This window comes from Sus scrofa, chromosome 15 (genome assembly GCF_054392235.1).
Source record: "Sus scrofa isolate SSC_HxYL_T2T_F1_AM1 chromosome 15, Sscrofa_HxYL_maternal_Yorkshire_Landrace_v2.0, whole genome shotgun sequence".
Taxonomy (NCBI): Eukaryota; Metazoa; Chordata; class Mammalia; order Artiodactyla; family Suidae; genus Sus; species Sus scrofa.
The window spans coordinates 62742226-62758755 of NC_139397.1; the positions used below are offsets into that span (position 1 = coordinate 62742226).

Here is a 16530-nt window from a genome sequence, read left to right on the forward strand (position 1 = left end):
GTTAACCCACTGAGCAAGGGCAGGGATCGAACCCGAAACCTCATGGTTCCTAGTCGGATTTGTTAACCACTGCGCCACGACGGGAACTCCTATATCGGGTTCTTAATCCACTGACCCACAACAGGAACTCCAATTTCCCCATCTACATCAGTGAGGTAAATAACACCTCTCTTGCAAGTCTACTGGGGAGATTAAGTGCAATAATCTAGGTGAGAAGTGCTAAAAGGCACCAAAAAAGTGTCAGATATAATTTTATTTTTCTATCAGGCATTCAATTTGTATTCCTCGTCCTGACCATTACGACTTAGTTCCGGGTCTCCACAAACATGCCCACATGTATTCCCAGGAACAGGCTGGCTCCTTTGGGGGGTAGGAGAGGAGTACTGTGGCCACCCCCACCCAAGCTGGGGGCTGAGAAGGGGCAGCGAGGCCTGTACCTGGTGATGAAGGTGCAGTCGTGGATGAGGCTGTCAGCCAGGAGGATGCCGGCCTGCTCGTCTCCCTCCACAGGGGCCCGGTTATGGTACCAGCGGATGCGGGTGTCGTTGCCCAGGTAACTGGCTGAGCACTGGAAGGGCAGCCGATCACCCTGGAAGACCACTTGGCGGAGAGACGGGATGAGGTGGTGTGTGTGCAGTTCCAGGGCCCCCTCTGAGGGAAGGGACACAGGCCGTGAGGCTGAGTGTGGTGCTTGGGTGAGGGTCCTATGTGGCAGGGCCAGGCCCCTGGGTCTGGAACTTGGTCCAGCTGGGAAGACAGGGGCCAGAGTCTCTGGAGATAAGAGTGCAGGGGAGGGCCAGGCAGGCTTTGGACAAATGAAAATGGAAACAAAGCAGGGGCTCCAAAGGAAGTTTAGAAACACGGTGGGGGACCAGCCCCCAGTGGGATCTGTGGAAGAGGATTCCCTGGAGACCAAGCCCACGTCCCCATAACCCTGCCAGCGGTGTGGGGGGCTTGGGGCCAGCAGGGGCTCTGCAGGAGGGAGCCTGGGGTCTGAGGGGGAGGATCTGCTCACCGCAGCGCAGCTGGGCCTCCTGGAGGCCACCCAGGGCCTGGGCTCGCAGGGCGCTGGGGTAGGCGCAGAGTGTGCGCTCTGACAGCTGCAGGGAGCGATTCCGGGCCCAGGGCAGCAGCCAGTGCAGGCGGCAGTCACATGTCAGGAACTCTGTGCCGAAGTCCCTGCAGAGGGATGGGGGGCACAAGGTAGAGCAGAACCAGTGTGGGCTCATGGGGTGGCAATGGGGCCCCAAGGCAGGATTGAGGCCAGAGAGGACCTGAGCGGGCACATGTGCACAGGTGCATACTGCAGGCAGGGGCGGGGCAAGCGTGGGAAGGTGCCTCAGTCATTGTCCTTCCTCAGAAGGCCGGCCACGTGCTCCCGATGTCTGCCTCCCTCCCGGGCAGAGGAAGGAAGCCCGGGCCTGAGTCCTCGGGCTGGGAAAGGATACTCACACCACCTTAAGGGCTGGCAGCTCATCAAAGACTCCAGGCTGCAGTCTGGAGAAGATGTTTCCAGATATGTTTCTGCAGGAGATGGGGGGGGACAAGAGACAGGATCTTAGGTTCTCCTTGGGCCAAGGGAAGGAGGGGTGAGTGAAGAGTACGTGAGGACCCTTCCCTTGCCCCCCCCCAGCCCTCCCCCTCCCTCACTCACAGCCGGAGGAGCTTGGGGATGCCCTGGAAGGTCTCAGAGGAGAGACAGCCAATCCGGTTATTGGAGAGATCTCTGGAGAGACACACACAAACTCAGCAAGTCGGCCATGTGGTAGCACACACGGATCCGCTTGTGAGGGACACACGCGTGTGGCTGGGGTTTGTGCGGGCAGAGGAGAGAAAGGAGATGGGGTTGGGGCTTGAAATGTCTTCCCCCAGCCCTTGCGCTGTTGGGGAGGAGGGACAGTGGGGGGTGGGGGAAGGGGCCAGTGGGTTCCATGGATCTTCTCCAGGCAGGAGGGGGGCTGGGAGGCAGGGCACGCCACTCACAAGCGCTTCAGCTCCCCCAGACCCAGGAAGGCGCCCGGCTGTACTGTGCTGATGACATTGTTCCTCAGGTCCCTGTGGGAGGCAAGTGGGGACCCTCACACCTTGAGCTCAGGGGCCGCACAGTCCCCTGGGGCGGACATGCTGGGTTCTCGGTTCCCTCGAAATCCCTGCTCTCCTCTGTGCTACTGGGAAGCTGCATGAAGGAGGGGGCCCCTCCCCTCCTGGCTCCCTGGTCAGACAAATGTCAGGGAGGATGCAGACACCCCCAGATGGGTGAGGGGGCAGGCGTGGTGCAGACAGGAGAGGCCTGGGTCCCCATGTGCACCACCTCCCAGCTTGTGGCACTTTGAGTCCCTAGAGGCTGCTGGAGGATCATCTGAAAATGGGTGTTACAGTCTTCTGTAAACTGTCACACGAAGGCCAAGTCCTCTTGAGCCTGGCCGTGGGGAGATCCTTCTAGAGTCATCCTGGGGACCTCTCCACCTGGCAGGTGAGGAGAGGTCACGGGGCTGGCTGGTGACGGCGTGGATGCTGACCTGGGTCTCTGGCTGTCCATCACCTGGCCCCACTCATGGCCCACAGAGCCCTTACCAGGAGGCCTCACTGCCCATCTGGGAGGCAGCTGCAGGCTCCTGGCTGGCTCTTTGACCAATATCCTTGGGCCCCACCCAAGCACCCAGAAGGTCATGAGGCAGAGGGCACAGGTGGGGGGTTCCTGGAATAGCCAACTTCGAGGCTGGCTGGTGGGGTTGCTTTCCAAGACAGGGGCTCTTGACTCTGCAGGCCAGTCTCAGGGCAACTCTGGATTATGGGCAGGAGGGGGTTAACTGAGCCGGCTCCCTGCTGGGGGAGAGGAAATGGGTGTTCAGGATGGGGAGGTGCCCTCCCACCAGGGGGCCTGTTTTCACACAGAAGGTTCCAGATGGGGACTTAAACACCCTGAGACAGAGAGACAGAGACAAAGAGACAGAGACAGGGAAAGAGCAGAGACAGAAAGTTAGAGATAGAGACAGAGAGACAGAGACAAAGGGACAGAGAGAGACAGAGAGAGAGAGAGACAGAGACAGACAAGGAAAGAGAGACAGAGACAGAGAAATTAAACAAACGCCCTGCAGAGCCCCACCCACCTCACCCATCAGCACCCTTTCATAACCCTATGCCATCTTGAACCACGAGAGGAAGCCACCAGAAGGCCTGCATTCTAGAGGGATGGCTTCCATCCCCAGCATGCTGGGAAGCACCCAGGGCTGCGTGCAAGCAGGGGTCGCAGCCCCTAGAAGGCTCCTGCAGAGTGGAGGCTGGAGACTGGGTGAGGGCCTGCCCGCCCACCCGGGGTCACCCTTCCTGCCCCGCGCCTACCCCCTGCTACCCAGACCCCCCGCCCGCACAGCCCCATCCTCCGATGCTGTCCCAGCTTGTGCCCTCCTGGCCCCCGTGGGGGTCTGGCCATTCTCAGGGCTCTGCCTCCCACCCCGAGCAGGGGAGGGCTTGGGGAAACACATTCCTCATTGTGTCACTTCCCTTCATGGGCTGCCAAGGGGCCCAGGCCATAGCCGCCCCCTCCCCCCACCGCCCCTTCCCTCTCCACTCACTGTGTTTATTCTCATTTCCTCCCCGGCCCCCCTCGAGAACCCCCACCCGCTGCCCCACTGATGCTCTGCAGATGGGACCAAGGCAGCCGCCCGCCTGGGGCCCAGCCCCTTCCTGCCCTGGGTTTCCTGCAGCCTGGCCAGCGGGGCCTTCTGAGAGGGGACCTTCCAGCAAGTGTTGGCGGTCCTGACCCCTTGCCTCACTCACAGAGTGGCTTCCGGGGTGACTGAGGCTGCAGAGTTGGCCTGCTGACCCCAACTAGCCAGTCCTGGGTCCTCTCTCAAGCCGATAGTCCAATGGAGTCCCCCACTCTTGGGCTGCAAGGCCTCCTGGTCCCTAAGGGAGGGGACACAGCTCTGGAACTGTAACCTCCCTAGTGGTAGGAAAAAACTCAACCATAGGACTTGGATATTTTTTTGCACCTGGGAGGCCCCTATAGGTTGGAGGATCTGCACCTTTCTTGCTTAGCACATCCTTTAGAAAATCTGATGAGGGCTATGAATTCCGCCACCCCCCCCCCCAGAATGCACTACCCCCAGCATCATGCATCTGATTTCAGGGGCTCCTGGAATCCAGGTTACAGACCCCTGCTCTGAAGTTTCATTTCTTTTTTTTTTTCCCAGCCACATCCATGGCCAGGGTTCAAACCTGAGCCACAGCTTCAGCCTACTCCACAGATGTGGGAACACAGATCCTTAACACACTGCCCTGGGCTAGGGGTGGAACCCATACCTTTACAGGGATCTGAGCTGCTGCAGTTGGATCCTTAATCCACTGTGCCACAGCAGGAGCTCTGCGAATCATATCTGATAAAGGATTTCTATCCGAGATATTCAAATAACTCTTACAGCTTGATAGCAAAAAGACAAATAACCAGCTGAAAAAAAGTGGGCATAGGATTTGGATTGACATTTCTTGAAAAAGGATACACAACTGACCAATTAATGCATGAAGAGGCGCTCAACACCATTAGGGAAATGCAGATCAAACACACAATGAGGAACCACTTCGTGTCCACTAAGATGGCTACAATTACAAAAACAGAGGTTGGAATCCTTGTATATTATTGGTGGGAGTGTAAAAAGGTGCAGCCACTTTGGAAAATAGCTTGGCAGTTACAGTCACCATAAGACCCAGCACCTGCATTCCTCGGTGTATATATCCAAGACAAGTGAACACGCATGCACACAAGGAGCATACAGGAATGTTCATAGCAGCATTATTCATAAGCCAAAGTGGAAACAAGAGTTCCTGTTATGGCTCAGCGAGTTAAGAACACAACATAGTGGAGTTCTCTTCGTGGCTCGGTGGTTAACGAACCCGACTAGGATCCATGAGGATGCAAGTTCGATCCCTGGGCCTCGCTTGGTAGGTTAAAGGATCCAGCACTGCCATGAGCAGGGGTGTAGGTCGCAGACACGGCTCTAATCCCACACTGCTGTGGATGTGGCAGCTGCAGCTCCCACTCAACCCCCAGCCTGGGAACCTTCGTATGCTGAGGGTTTGGCTCTAAAAAGCAAAAAAAAAAAAAAAAAAAGAACACGACATAGTGTCCTAGAGGATGCAGGTTCGATCCCTGGCCTCATTCAGTGGGTTCAGGATCTTGCGTTGCCACAAGCTGCGGCATACATTGAGGATGCAGCTTAGATCTGGTGTTGCCGTGGCTGTGTTGGAGGCCAGCAGCTGCAACCCCAATTCGACCCCTCGCCTGGGGACTTTTAGAGTTAGGGTTAGGGTTAGGGTCAGGGTTGGAGTTCCATAGTAAAAAGAAAAAAAAGTGGAAACACCCCCACTCATGAATGAATAAACAACATATGGTATCTTCTTATAATGGAATATTATTTGGCCATAAAAAGGAATGACAGGCTGATACATGCTACAATATAGATGAACCTTGAAAACACTATGCTATGTGAAAGAATCCCATGACAAAAGATTACATATCATACGATCCCATTTATTTTGTTTATTTATTTATTTATTGTCTTTTTGCCTTTTCTAGGGCCGCTTCTCGTGCATGTGGAGATTCCCAGGCTAAGGGTTTAATTGGAGCTATAGCCACTGGCCTACACAGCAATGCCAGATCCAAGCTGCGTCTGTGACCTACGCCACAGCTCACAGCAATGCCAGATCCTTAACACACTGAGCAAGGCCAGGGATTGAACCTGCAACCTCATGGTTCCTAGTCGGAATCGTTAACCACTGCGCCACGAGGTGAACTCCCATACGATCTCATTTATATGAAATGCCCAGAACAGGCAAGTCAATAGAGACAGAAAGTAGATCAGTGGTTACTTAGGGCTGGGAAGGAGGAGGGTGGAAGAACAGGGACTGATTGCTAATGATTCAAGGTTTCTTTGGGGGATGATGAAAATGTGCTAAAATTGGATGATGATGATGATGGCACAACTGTAAATATACTCAAAACCATTAGGTCATCCACTTTATACTTTATGGTATGTAAATGTCTCCCTAATGCTGTTAGAGTGTGTGTGCATGTGAGTGTGTAACCCACACTTGGACAGGGTGCAACGGCACAAAGCTGGCTCCCTCTGGGCCCCACAGACCTCCCTGCTTGTGGGTTTGAAAACCAAATTATAGGTTTGGAGGCCGCAGAATAGTTCCCCTGGGCTCTCTGGGACTTTCAGGGTTCTTTAGAAAGTGGGGGGCTGGCTGAGGGGTGGGCAGAACACCCCTGCAAGTATAGTGGCTGTGGGGTGGGGGGAGAGGTTCTGGGGACCAGGAGGAAACCCCAGATGCTCCTAGCCTCCCTCTCACCCCCAGGCCCTGGTCCCCCTGGTGTCTGAGCTCATCCACTAGGAATTTATTGAGCACATCCCCTGTGCCAGGCATTGGGCCTCCACGAGCGAGCAGGAGGGCTGTCCCCGAGCCCACCAGCCTCCCTTCCCTGGCCCTCCAGCGCCAGAACCCAGGGCAGCCTCTCCGCCCGCATTCTTCTCCAGCGCCGGTGGGGAGCAGAGGGGAGGGGAGGAGGGCCCGAGCCGGGGCCTTCCCCTCGGCCCCGCCCACAGATTAATGGAAACCACCTGGCGGGTGAGCCTCACGCCCCCCCCCCCTCCAGACTCCCCCCTCATCGTTCCCGTGAGCATCTGCGTCTAATGAGCGCCCCAGCACCGCTGCATACCAGCCCCCGGAGCTCATTAATCTCATTAGGCAATGACAAATCATCCTGGGCTGCCCAGGCTCCCGCCCCAGGCCCTTTCCTCCAGGCGTGCATAGGCCTCTGGGGGCGTGTGTCCACACAGATCCACACGCAAGCGTGCACACCACGTCCCCGGCTCACTTGGCCTCGCCTGGGGGCTGTCTGTCCCGTGGCCGGCTCGGTTCCTGGTCTCGAGCCTGGGAAAGTCTCCTGAGGGCTGGCTCCCTGCTGAACGCTCGTGGGTGCATCTGGGCAGAGATGCCAGGGACTGGGCGGAAGAACAGCCCATTCACGAGTCCTCATCTCACATACGCTTCATCTACACGGCTGCCTACCTAGAGCTGGGGGCTCTGGCTGAATCCAAGCCATGAGGGGCAGCAGTAGGACATCTTCCCACTTGGAGCTCTTCTGAGAAGGGGACTGTCAGCTGGCTGCCGCCTGCTCGCTTGCTGGATGAACTCAGGCACCCCTGTGACCACCTGCCTGGGAGCCAGGCAGACCTGGCCCCTTGCTCCTGGTGAGAAAGCTGGGGTTTGGTAGGGGGTTTTTTTGTTTTTTTGTTTTTGTTTTGCTTTTTAGGGCTGCACCCTTGGCAACCCATGGAGGTTCACAGGCTAGGGGTCGAAACAGAGCTACAGCTGCCCGTCTACACCCCAGCCACTGCGATGCGGGATCTGAGCCATGTCTGCGTCCTCCACCACAGCTCACAGCAACACCGGATCCTTGACCCCACTGAGCGAGGCCAGGGATCAAACCCAGGTCCTCATGGATACTATTGGGTTCGTGACCACTGAGCCCCGACGGGAACTCCAAAGCTGAGGCTTGGACAGGCACCCAGAAGGTAAAGGACTGAGGTGGAATTCAACCCCAGGCCTCTTTCCAACTCGAGTGAAGTCCTATGCCCTTTCATCATCTGCCTCTTCACCCTGGAAGTCTTTTCTCTGGGCAGCAGGCTAATTCTTGCTGAGGGGCCTTGGAACATAGAGAGGAGGGCTCAGAAACGGGGCCTCAACACGTCTCGGCCCTTCTTTGCCCTCCTGGGCTGGCCCTGAATGCCGCCGGACTATTTCCGGTTCCCTAGTCCAGCCGACCTGGCTGATTAAGGTAATCCCCTCTCATCCCACCCCCATCGCCCACCTCGATGAAGCATGGGTCCTCCATAGATCAATTCAGGCACATTCCCTCTCAGAGCCCTTTCTGTGTCCCCTCTCTGGCCTCGGGGTCCTGCCCTGCAAACAGGGGCCATGCAGAGCTGACCACCCCCCCAGTACTGACACCCGACCTGTTCACAGAGGCCAGGGAGGGCGGTGCTTAGCAGGGCAGGCGATGCCAGCACTTTCTGCAGCACCCCAATTATCAGACGGGTCCCACCCCTCCCACAAGACTTGCTGCTCGTGTGACTGTGGGGTGTGAAGCTGCCACCAGATCGGCTGCCTCAGCTTGCACAGAGAGATCAGTGTTTCCTGGCATCGACTGTCTGCCAGGCCAAGGCGTCTCATTTGCGATGAATAGGCTCATAGTGTGGGGGTCATCTGGTCCACTGGTTCCCAATCCCAACGAGCATAAGAATCAACTGCAAGCCTTGTAAACAATTCCCAGGCCCCTGCTGACCTGATGAATTAGCATCTCCAGGCCCAGGGCCCAGGACCTCTCCCCACCTCTAGGGTAGTGGTTGTGATGATCGATTTATGTGTCAGAGGACAGGACCCAGTGACTTAGTCCGTTGCTAATTTAGGTGCTGCTGTGGAGGTTAACGTCTGCAGTCAGTTGCCTTTTTTATAAATGTCTTTTTAGCGCCATACTCACAGCATTTGGAAGTTCCCAGGCTAGGGGACTAATCGAAGCTGCAGCTGCTGGCCTACACCACAGTCACAGAAATCCCAGATCCAAGCCACATCTGTGACCTTGCAGCAATGCTGGATCCATTAACCCACTGAGCAAGGCCAGGGATTGAACCTGCATTCTCATGGACACTATGTTGGATTCTTAATCCGCTAACCCACAGTGGAAACTCCAACAGTCAGCTGACTTTAACTAGAGGAAATAACCCTTGGCAATATGGGTGGGCCTTGTCCAGCCAGCATGGGTGGGTCTCATCCAATCAGTTGAAGGCCCTCAGACCCAAAACTGAGGTTTCCCAGAGAAGTTCTGCCTTAAAACTGCAGCATCTCGGAGTTCCCATCGTGGCACAGTGGAAACGAATCCGACTAGGAACCATGAGGTTGTGGGTTCAGTCCCTGGCCTCACTCAATGGGTTTAAGGATCCGGCATTGCCAGTGAGCTGTGGTGTAAGTTGCAGACACGGCTCAGATCCCGAGTTGCTGTGGCTGTGGTGTAGGCCGATTAGACCTGTAGCTGTAGCTCCGATTAGACCCCTAGCCTGGGAACCTCCATATGCTGTGTGTGCGGTCCTAAAAAGACAAAAGAGGGAAAAAAAAAAAAACAAAAAAAAAAACTGCAGCATCAATGCGTGCCTGACTTTTCAGCCTGCTGGCTGGCCCTACAGATTTTGGATTTGCCAGGCCCCACAGTCACAGGAGCCATTTCCTTAAAATTTCTTTATAAAGAAATAAAATAATTTATTTGTATATTTATATAAGGACACACCACACACACACACCCCCCTCCTATTGGTTCTGTCTCTCTGGAGAAGCCTGACTGATATAGTGGTGATCAGCCAGGTTGGAGACCCTGGGCTCCTCCAGCCCCTGCACTGCCTTTCCATTCCTAGGGAGTGTGAGCACCTGCTGAGCCCAGCACTGCCTCCGCCCAGAGCCCTTTTCTCCTATGAAAGCCTGGCTGTGTCACTGGGCTTCTTGCTCTTTTACTTCTCCTGCAGCACTGTGGGTATCACACACACCCAAGGATCATAGAATTTTTGTTTTTCTTTTTACAGTTGTACCTGCGGCATACGGAAGTTCCTGGATTAGGGGTTGATTTGCTGCTGCAGCTGCCGGCCTACACCACAGCCACAGCAGCAATAGATCTGAGCTGCATCTGTGAGCCATACAGTAATTTGCAGCAATGCTGGATCCTTAAGCCACTGAAGGGGGCCAGGGATTGAACCCACATCCTCACGGACATTATGTCAGCTTTTTAACTCTCTGAGCCACAACAGAAACCCCTGCTTTGCTATTTTCTGGGTCACGCCCATGGAGGGTAAGTTCCATGGCGCAGGCACCTGGTCTACAGTGTCCACTCCCAATGCCCAGCACGCAGCTTGGCACCTACAGGGGCTCAAGAAACATCCTTAACCCTGGTGGCCTAGTGTTTAAGGATCCTATATTGTCACTGGGGTGGTGCCGGTTTGATTCCTGTCCAGGGAACTTCTGCATGCCATGGGATCGGCAAAAAAAAAAAAAAAAAAAAGAAAGAAAGAAAGAGAAAAAAGAAACATGTCTAGAGTGAATAATTTTAAAGGATTCCTAACAGGACAGGGCCTCCAACTCAGGGCCTATAATTTTCCCTCTAATGCCCTCTCTCATGCATTTAGTCATTCTTCCCAACTACTCTCCCACTTTTCTTTGTGTGCCTCCCATGGTTTGGATGCACCAGTGCTGCAGAGTGGAGTCGGGTTGGGTAGGTTTCCTTGGGTGGGAAGGAGAGGGCCATCTTCTCATCTTCATCAGAAAATCCACCCGCATGAGACTGAAGGATGAGGCCGAGGGGGGCAGGCCCAGTGGTCCCCGGCTGATGAGGCGAGAGGGTAAAGATGAGAAGATGTCCATGAGGCCCCAAGAGGCTCCAAGCAGCTCTTGCTTGTGCCAAGGAGGAGACAGACTCTGGGTGGTGACTGGTCCTGGTTGGCCAGGGCAAAAGGGTGGGGATAGCTGCAATTAGTCCTTTTTTTTTTTTTTTTTTTTTCCTCTTTTTGGGGCTGCACCTGCCGCATATGGAAGTTCCCAGGCTAAGGGTCGAATTGTAGCTGCACTTGAGGCCTACACCTCAGCCACAGGAACGTGGGATCTGAGTCACGTCTGTAACCTATGCTGCGACTTGAGGCAACACTGGATCCTAAACTCACTGCTCGAGGCCAGGAATCGAACTTATGGAGACTATGTCTGGTTTATTACTGATGAGTTGCAGTAGGAACTCCTGTGATTAGTCTTTCTAAAAGACACCAGGAAGGAGTGTCTGATTTCCTGGGATTCTGCCCTTAAGACCAAGCCTAGGCTGAGTATAGGAATCATGGCTCCCAAATGAATGCTTAGCTGCTCGTGGAAGAGAAAATCTTTCCCTGCTTGTTGACACCCAAGGAGTTTTTTTGAAGTAACTATTTATTTATTTGTTTGTTTATTCATTTATTTATGGCTGCACCCGTGCATATGGAATTTCCTGGGCCAGGTACTGAACCAGTGCTACAGTGCCATGGCTATAGCAATATCTGGTCTTTAACCTACTGTGCTGGGCTGAGGATCAAGCCTGTGCCTCCACAGTGACTCAAGCAGCTACAGAGATGACACCAGATCCTTAACCTACTGTGCCACAGTGGGAACTTCCCAAAGAATCATTTTTTTGGCCACTCTGTAGCATATGGAGTTCCTGGGCCAAAGATCTAATCTGAGCCAGAGCTGCTGTATCCTTAACCCACTGCACCAGGCAGGGGATCGAATCTGGGTCCCTGCTGCTATGGAGACACTGTTGATCCTGTTGTGCCACAGAAGGGACTCCCAAAGAGTCTTTATTGTTTATTTATTTATATTTTGCTTCTTAGGGCTGCACCCACAGCATATGGAGGTTCCCAGGCGAGGGCTCTAATAGGAGCTACAGCTGCCAGCCTACAGCACAGCCACAGCAACGCTAGATCCAAGCTGCGTCTGCAACCTACACCACAGCTCATGGCAATGCCGGATCCTTAACCCACTGAGTGAGGCCAGGGATCCAACCCACATCTTCATGGATCCTAGTAGGGCTTATTACCACTGAGCCACAATGGGAACTCCTCCCAAAGAGTCTTAAAAATAGCAGCTTGGTAGCAGCCCTTTCTCCTTGTCTGTGCAGACAGACCATCAGAGCAACCTGGTCCCTGCTGTGCACGTACACCAAGGTCAACATCCCAGGACCCCTCCTACCCACAATGTGGCCCCATCACACAGAACACGTTCTGCCTTCCCCTGCCAAACGTGAGTGCGCCCTTTTCTACCCTCCGGCCACCAAGCTTTCCTTACAGCCCCACAGCCCCAAGGGGTAAGGGGAGAGACTTTCCATTGCCCCTGCTCAAGTTGGTGTAACAGAGACTGCCCCCTAGGATGTTGTCCTGGTTAAAGATCTACACTCCTGGGAGTTCCCGTTGTGGCTCAGTGGGTTAAGAACCTGCCTGGTGTCTGTAAGGTTCAATTCTTGGTTTTGCTCAGTGGGCTGAGGATCTGGCATTGCTGCAAGTTGAGGCATAGGTTGCAGATGCGGCTCAGATCTGGCGTTGCTGTGGCTGTGGTACAGGCCAGCAGCTGCAGCTCCAATTTGACCCCTGGCCTGGGAACTTCCATATGCCGCAAGTGCTGCCAGGAAAAAATAAAAAAAGAAACAATTTATATTCTGTGTGTCACGTAGGTATCACATCTCTATCACCCTTGACCCTGCCAGCCTTCGCTGATACCTCCTTTGGACTTTATGGAAACCCCAACCTACTTCATTCACGTATACGTGGCGTGGTGTGTGGTTTCTTAGGCGGTAATCACTTTGACTTTTTGAGAGCAGGCATCTGTCTCACTCTTTAGAATCCTCCATTACTCTGATCCAAGGCTTTTAGGCAAAATGGTACTAGAAGGGGCAAGACCCTGTTGGGGGCCTTGGGAACCCCCAGCAGAGTGGGAACAGAGATAGGAGACAGGGGCTTGGAGGTGGGAGAGGAGGGTCTGGCTCCAGGAGGGACAGGAGGCCCAGGTGTTCCAGAGGCGAGACAGGCCCCCAGAGCTGTTGTAAGGCTGTGGCTCTGGGAGCTGCCAAGGGAACGGGGATGGAGAGAGGAGTCGATCTAACGCCCTGCTTGAGCATGGACTTGCCCATGACTGAGGCGGGTCCCTATGTCTTTGCAGGAGGTTCTCCCGGGCTAGTAGGGCCCTAGCGGTCCTGAGTCCCAGGCCAGCCCAGGGATGCTGGTTCTGATGCAGCTCTAAACTAGGGCTTGGGGGGGTCGGCGGGGGAAAGACCTGGATACCATCACTTTCCCCACCCTCACCCTGAGGCTCTGGCCCCTTGGAGCTTTGTTTGTTGATTGTGTTTAGGGAAGGGAAAAAAAAAAAGGCCTGAGTCCCACGAAATCTCCCTCTGCCCTTGATGCTGGGCCCCCAGCTGGGAGGGGGAGGCGGCTCCTGGCCAGTGAAGGGGCTCAGCCTTCAGAGCTAATTGCTCATTAAAGAGCGTTAATGAGCTTCCCATAGTCCCATCCCCGCCTGGACCAGCGAAGTGTCCCTCCTCTCTGCTGTCGGCAGAGCTGGCCTCTCTCCCAGACCAGCCCCTCTGCTCTCTGCTTGGTGGTCAGTCCAACTCTGGACCCTCAGCAGCCAGTATGCCTCATCTTCCCTGGACTGACCCCTTGCCCATGACCTCCACACCCCCCTTGCCCAAGCACTTACAGTTTCTCCAGCAGGGACAGTCCCAGGAAGGATCCATTCCGGAGCCCAGTGATCTTGTTGTTGCTCAAGAGCCTGAAGGACACAGATGGGAGAAGTTTGCCTCTGTATAAGTGGCGCCCCCTGGAGTTGTGCGAGGAGCAGCCCCACCCTTGGCTCCAGGACATCACGGGGAGGGGTCAGCGAATGGTTGGGGCTGACTGGTCAGCCCATGGAACCCTAGGTTGGATGTGTCACCTGTTCTGGTGCGGACATGTCCCCAGCCACCGCCCCGGAGCCTGGATCTGACTTCAGGTTCTGGATGCAGGTGTGAAGTTGTGATGTCCCGTTTCTACCTGGGAAATACAGACCCCCTTCCTGCCTCCCCACCCCCATAGCTCTGTCTTGTTCAAGGTGCCAGGCCAGTCTCCAGAGGACAGCAGTGGGAAGAATGTTCTGGATTGGGTCAGGGCTCTGGCAGGCGGAAGAGCAAGCCCAGCAGGTGTGGGGGCAGGTGGGAGGAGCTACCTTCCTGAAGATCTCCCACATCCTGTGAGTGAGGGCCTAACCAGAAGGGGACCCCTCCCTGCCCTCAAAGGCCCCCAACTCAGAGGGACTGAGTGCCCCTGTATCCCCAAGCCTCTTTGCAGCCTTGACTGGAAACTGACGGGATCTTGAGCGAGGGGTGGGGATGTGGGGGAGAGCGAAAGATGGGGGGCTGGGGGTGGTGTATGCCCAGGCCTCTGCCTCTGCCTTTGCCCCTCTGGAGTCTTGTTTGTTTATTCGTTTGTATTTAGAGGGGGGTGGACAGGGGCCCCAAGCTCCTGACTGAACCCACTCTGCCCACCCACTCAGCCTTTCTCTGCCTGGCTCCCTGCCGGGAGGAGAGAGTTCCAGACCAGCCAAAGGGTTCATCCCTTGAGTTAATTGCTTATTAAAAAGCTTTAATGAGCCTCTCAGCCCAAGCTCTTGCCTGCCCGGGGTTGAGGCAAAGGGTTTCCCTTCTGGGCTCTGCGTGGGGAGAAGGAACCTGGGAAGGGAGGAGGGGCAGGCCTTGGCCCCCTCTCCAGAGAGTAGCCTCAGGGACAGCAAGGGAGAGGGTGGGGTGCGGGGCCAGGACATGAGAGGGGCAGTCAGGGCTTCGATCCCAGTCTTCCTGGAAGTGAATGGGTGCACACACCAGGATGGGCAGCCAGGGGACCCCAGACACCTGGTGTCTCAGCTACTCCCTGTTCAAGAGGCATGTGGGAAAGAGATCATGGCTGGGAAGGAGGCAGGGCTGGAGGGGCTTTGTGGACCAATGGGAAGAGGCAGTCACCTCATCTCCTCCTCCCCTTCTCCCCCTCTTCCTTCCTTACTGTTCCTACCACAGGGACATCTCCCTGCAAGGCCACAAGGGTGACTCTGGGGCTTAGGGGACAGTGCTGGGTTTCCACAGTGCTACACACACGCACAAACACACGCACGCATGTACACACACAGCATTACTTTGATGTTTCAAAATATATCACAACAACAGTCATCACATAAACAATTAGAACATTCACAAAACCTGTTCTCATTTTATGGGTGGGGAGAGTTTTATTTTGCATTACATATGGTGGCCAACATGGCCAACACTAAGTAATCTTATCAGTTCTTAAGGTCTCTAGTGGTCTCATTCAGGTCCTGGTGGGCTGGAGTAGCCCCCTTGGTTGTGACAGACTCTTGATGGTGTGACTTTTTTTTTCTTTTTAGGGCAGCACCTGAGGCATATGGAAGTTCCCAGGCTAGGGGTCCAATCAGAGTTACAGCTGCCAGCCTATACCACAGCCACAGCAATGCTGGATCCAAGCTGCATCTGGGACCTACACCACAGTTCATGGGAATGCAGGATCCTTAACCCACTGAGTGAGGCCAGAGATTGAATCACATCCTCATGGATACTAGTCGGGTTCTTAACCCACTGAGCCACGACGGGAACTCGTGATGGTGTAACTTTCAAATCAAAGCCCGCCTCATCTCACCTGCAGCTCATTCCCTCATACACTCTCAGAATTTGAGGTTCAGAGGTTTCATTAAGTGCCGGAAAAGGTAAGAGGATTCCTCAGGATCCTTAGTAATATCAGAGGGGGGTTGGTGGGCGGTCCAGAAATGTCAGGACGAAGGGTGGAGAAAGGGCGTCCCTTCCAGTTCCCCACAACCCCAAGGGTCTCTCCCAGGGAATGCCCCCTGCCCTGGATCTTGGGGAGGAAGAAGATGGAGATGCTGATGGAGGTGGAGGCACAGGGGAGAGGTAGGGGGTATTGGAGGATAGAGGAACAGGGGAGCCAGATTATCACAAACCCAGGCACGCAGAGAGAAGCCTGAGAACATTCTCAAACTTAAGCAGAGTATGGACCAGTTAAAAGGAGGGGGAAAGTATTTTACTTCCAGAGTTCCATGGTGGCTCAGTGACTTAAGGATCTGGTGTTGTCACTGCTATGGCCTGAGTTACTGCTGTGGCGCAGGTTCAATCCCTGGCCCAGGAACTTATGCATCCCTTGGGTATGGGCAAAAAAAAAAAAAAAAGGTATTTTAGGAGTTCCCATCGTGGCACAGCGGAAACAAATCCGACTAGGAACTGTGAAGTTGGGGTTCGATCCCTGGCCTCGCTCAGTGGGTTAAAAATCCGGTGTTGCTGTGAGCTGTGGTGTAGGTCACAGATGCGGCTTGGATCTGGCGTTGCTGTGGCTGTGGGGTAGGCCAGCAACTGTAGCTCTGATTTGATCCCTAGCCAGGGAATTTCCATATGCCACAGGTGCAGCCCTAAAAAAAAAAAAAAAAGTATTTTATTTCCTGCAAATATGTCTGAGGATCCCAGTTTGAGAAACCCTGACTTTAGAAATGAAAATCTTACACCATGAAAATACTTTTAATAAAAAATTATCTCGGAGTTCCTTCTGTGGTGCAATGGGCTTAGTGGTATTTCTGCAACGCCAGGAAGCAGCTTTGCTCCTTGGCCTAGCACAGTGGGTTAAAGGATCTGGCATTATATAGGCCAACTGCAGCTCAGATCTGATCCCTGGCCTAGGAACTCCATATGCTGCAGGGCAGCCAAAAAAAGAAAAAAAAATTATCTCAAAATTATCTGTGAAAGATTTTTGTTTAAGGATCACTGAACTGGGACGAGCCTAGAGGGTCTTTTTTTTTTTTTTTTCTTTCTTTTTTAGGGCTGCACCCAAGGCATTTGGAAGTTCCCAGGCTTGGGATGGAAACAGAGCC

The 16530-nt window shown here is 54.3% G+C and overlaps 1 protein-coding gene and 1 long non-coding RNA gene across 3 annotated transcripts in view; one reads left to right on the plus strand and one right to left on the minus strand.

The window, feature by feature from the left end:
• The window catches only part of LOC146395873 (uncharacterized), a 979457-nt gene that overhangs the window by 243726 nt on the left and 719201 nt on the right, over window positions 1-16530 (plus strand). The gene's annotated exons all lie outside the window — the stretch shown is intronic.
• ADGRA2 (adhesion G protein-coupled receptor A2) overlaps window positions 1-16530 on the minus strand; it is a 38143-nt gene that overhangs the window by 11098 nt on the left and 10515 nt on the right. For both annotated transcript variants that reach the window (XM_003133366.5, XM_085000042.1), the window contains exons 2-7: window positions 13312-13383; window positions 1984-2055; window positions 1655-1726; window positions 1453-1524; window positions 1016-1179; window positions 438-651 (exon numbers count right to left, since the gene is read on the minus strand). In XM_003133366.5, the coding sequence (XP_003133414.3) occupies window positions 438-651; window positions 1016-1179; window positions 1453-1524; window positions 1655-1726; window positions 1984-2055; window positions 13312-13383 (666 nt within the window). The remainder of the gene's footprint in view (window positions 1-437; window positions 652-1015; window positions 1180-1452; window positions 1525-1654; window positions 1727-1983; window positions 2056-13311; window positions 13384-16530) is intronic.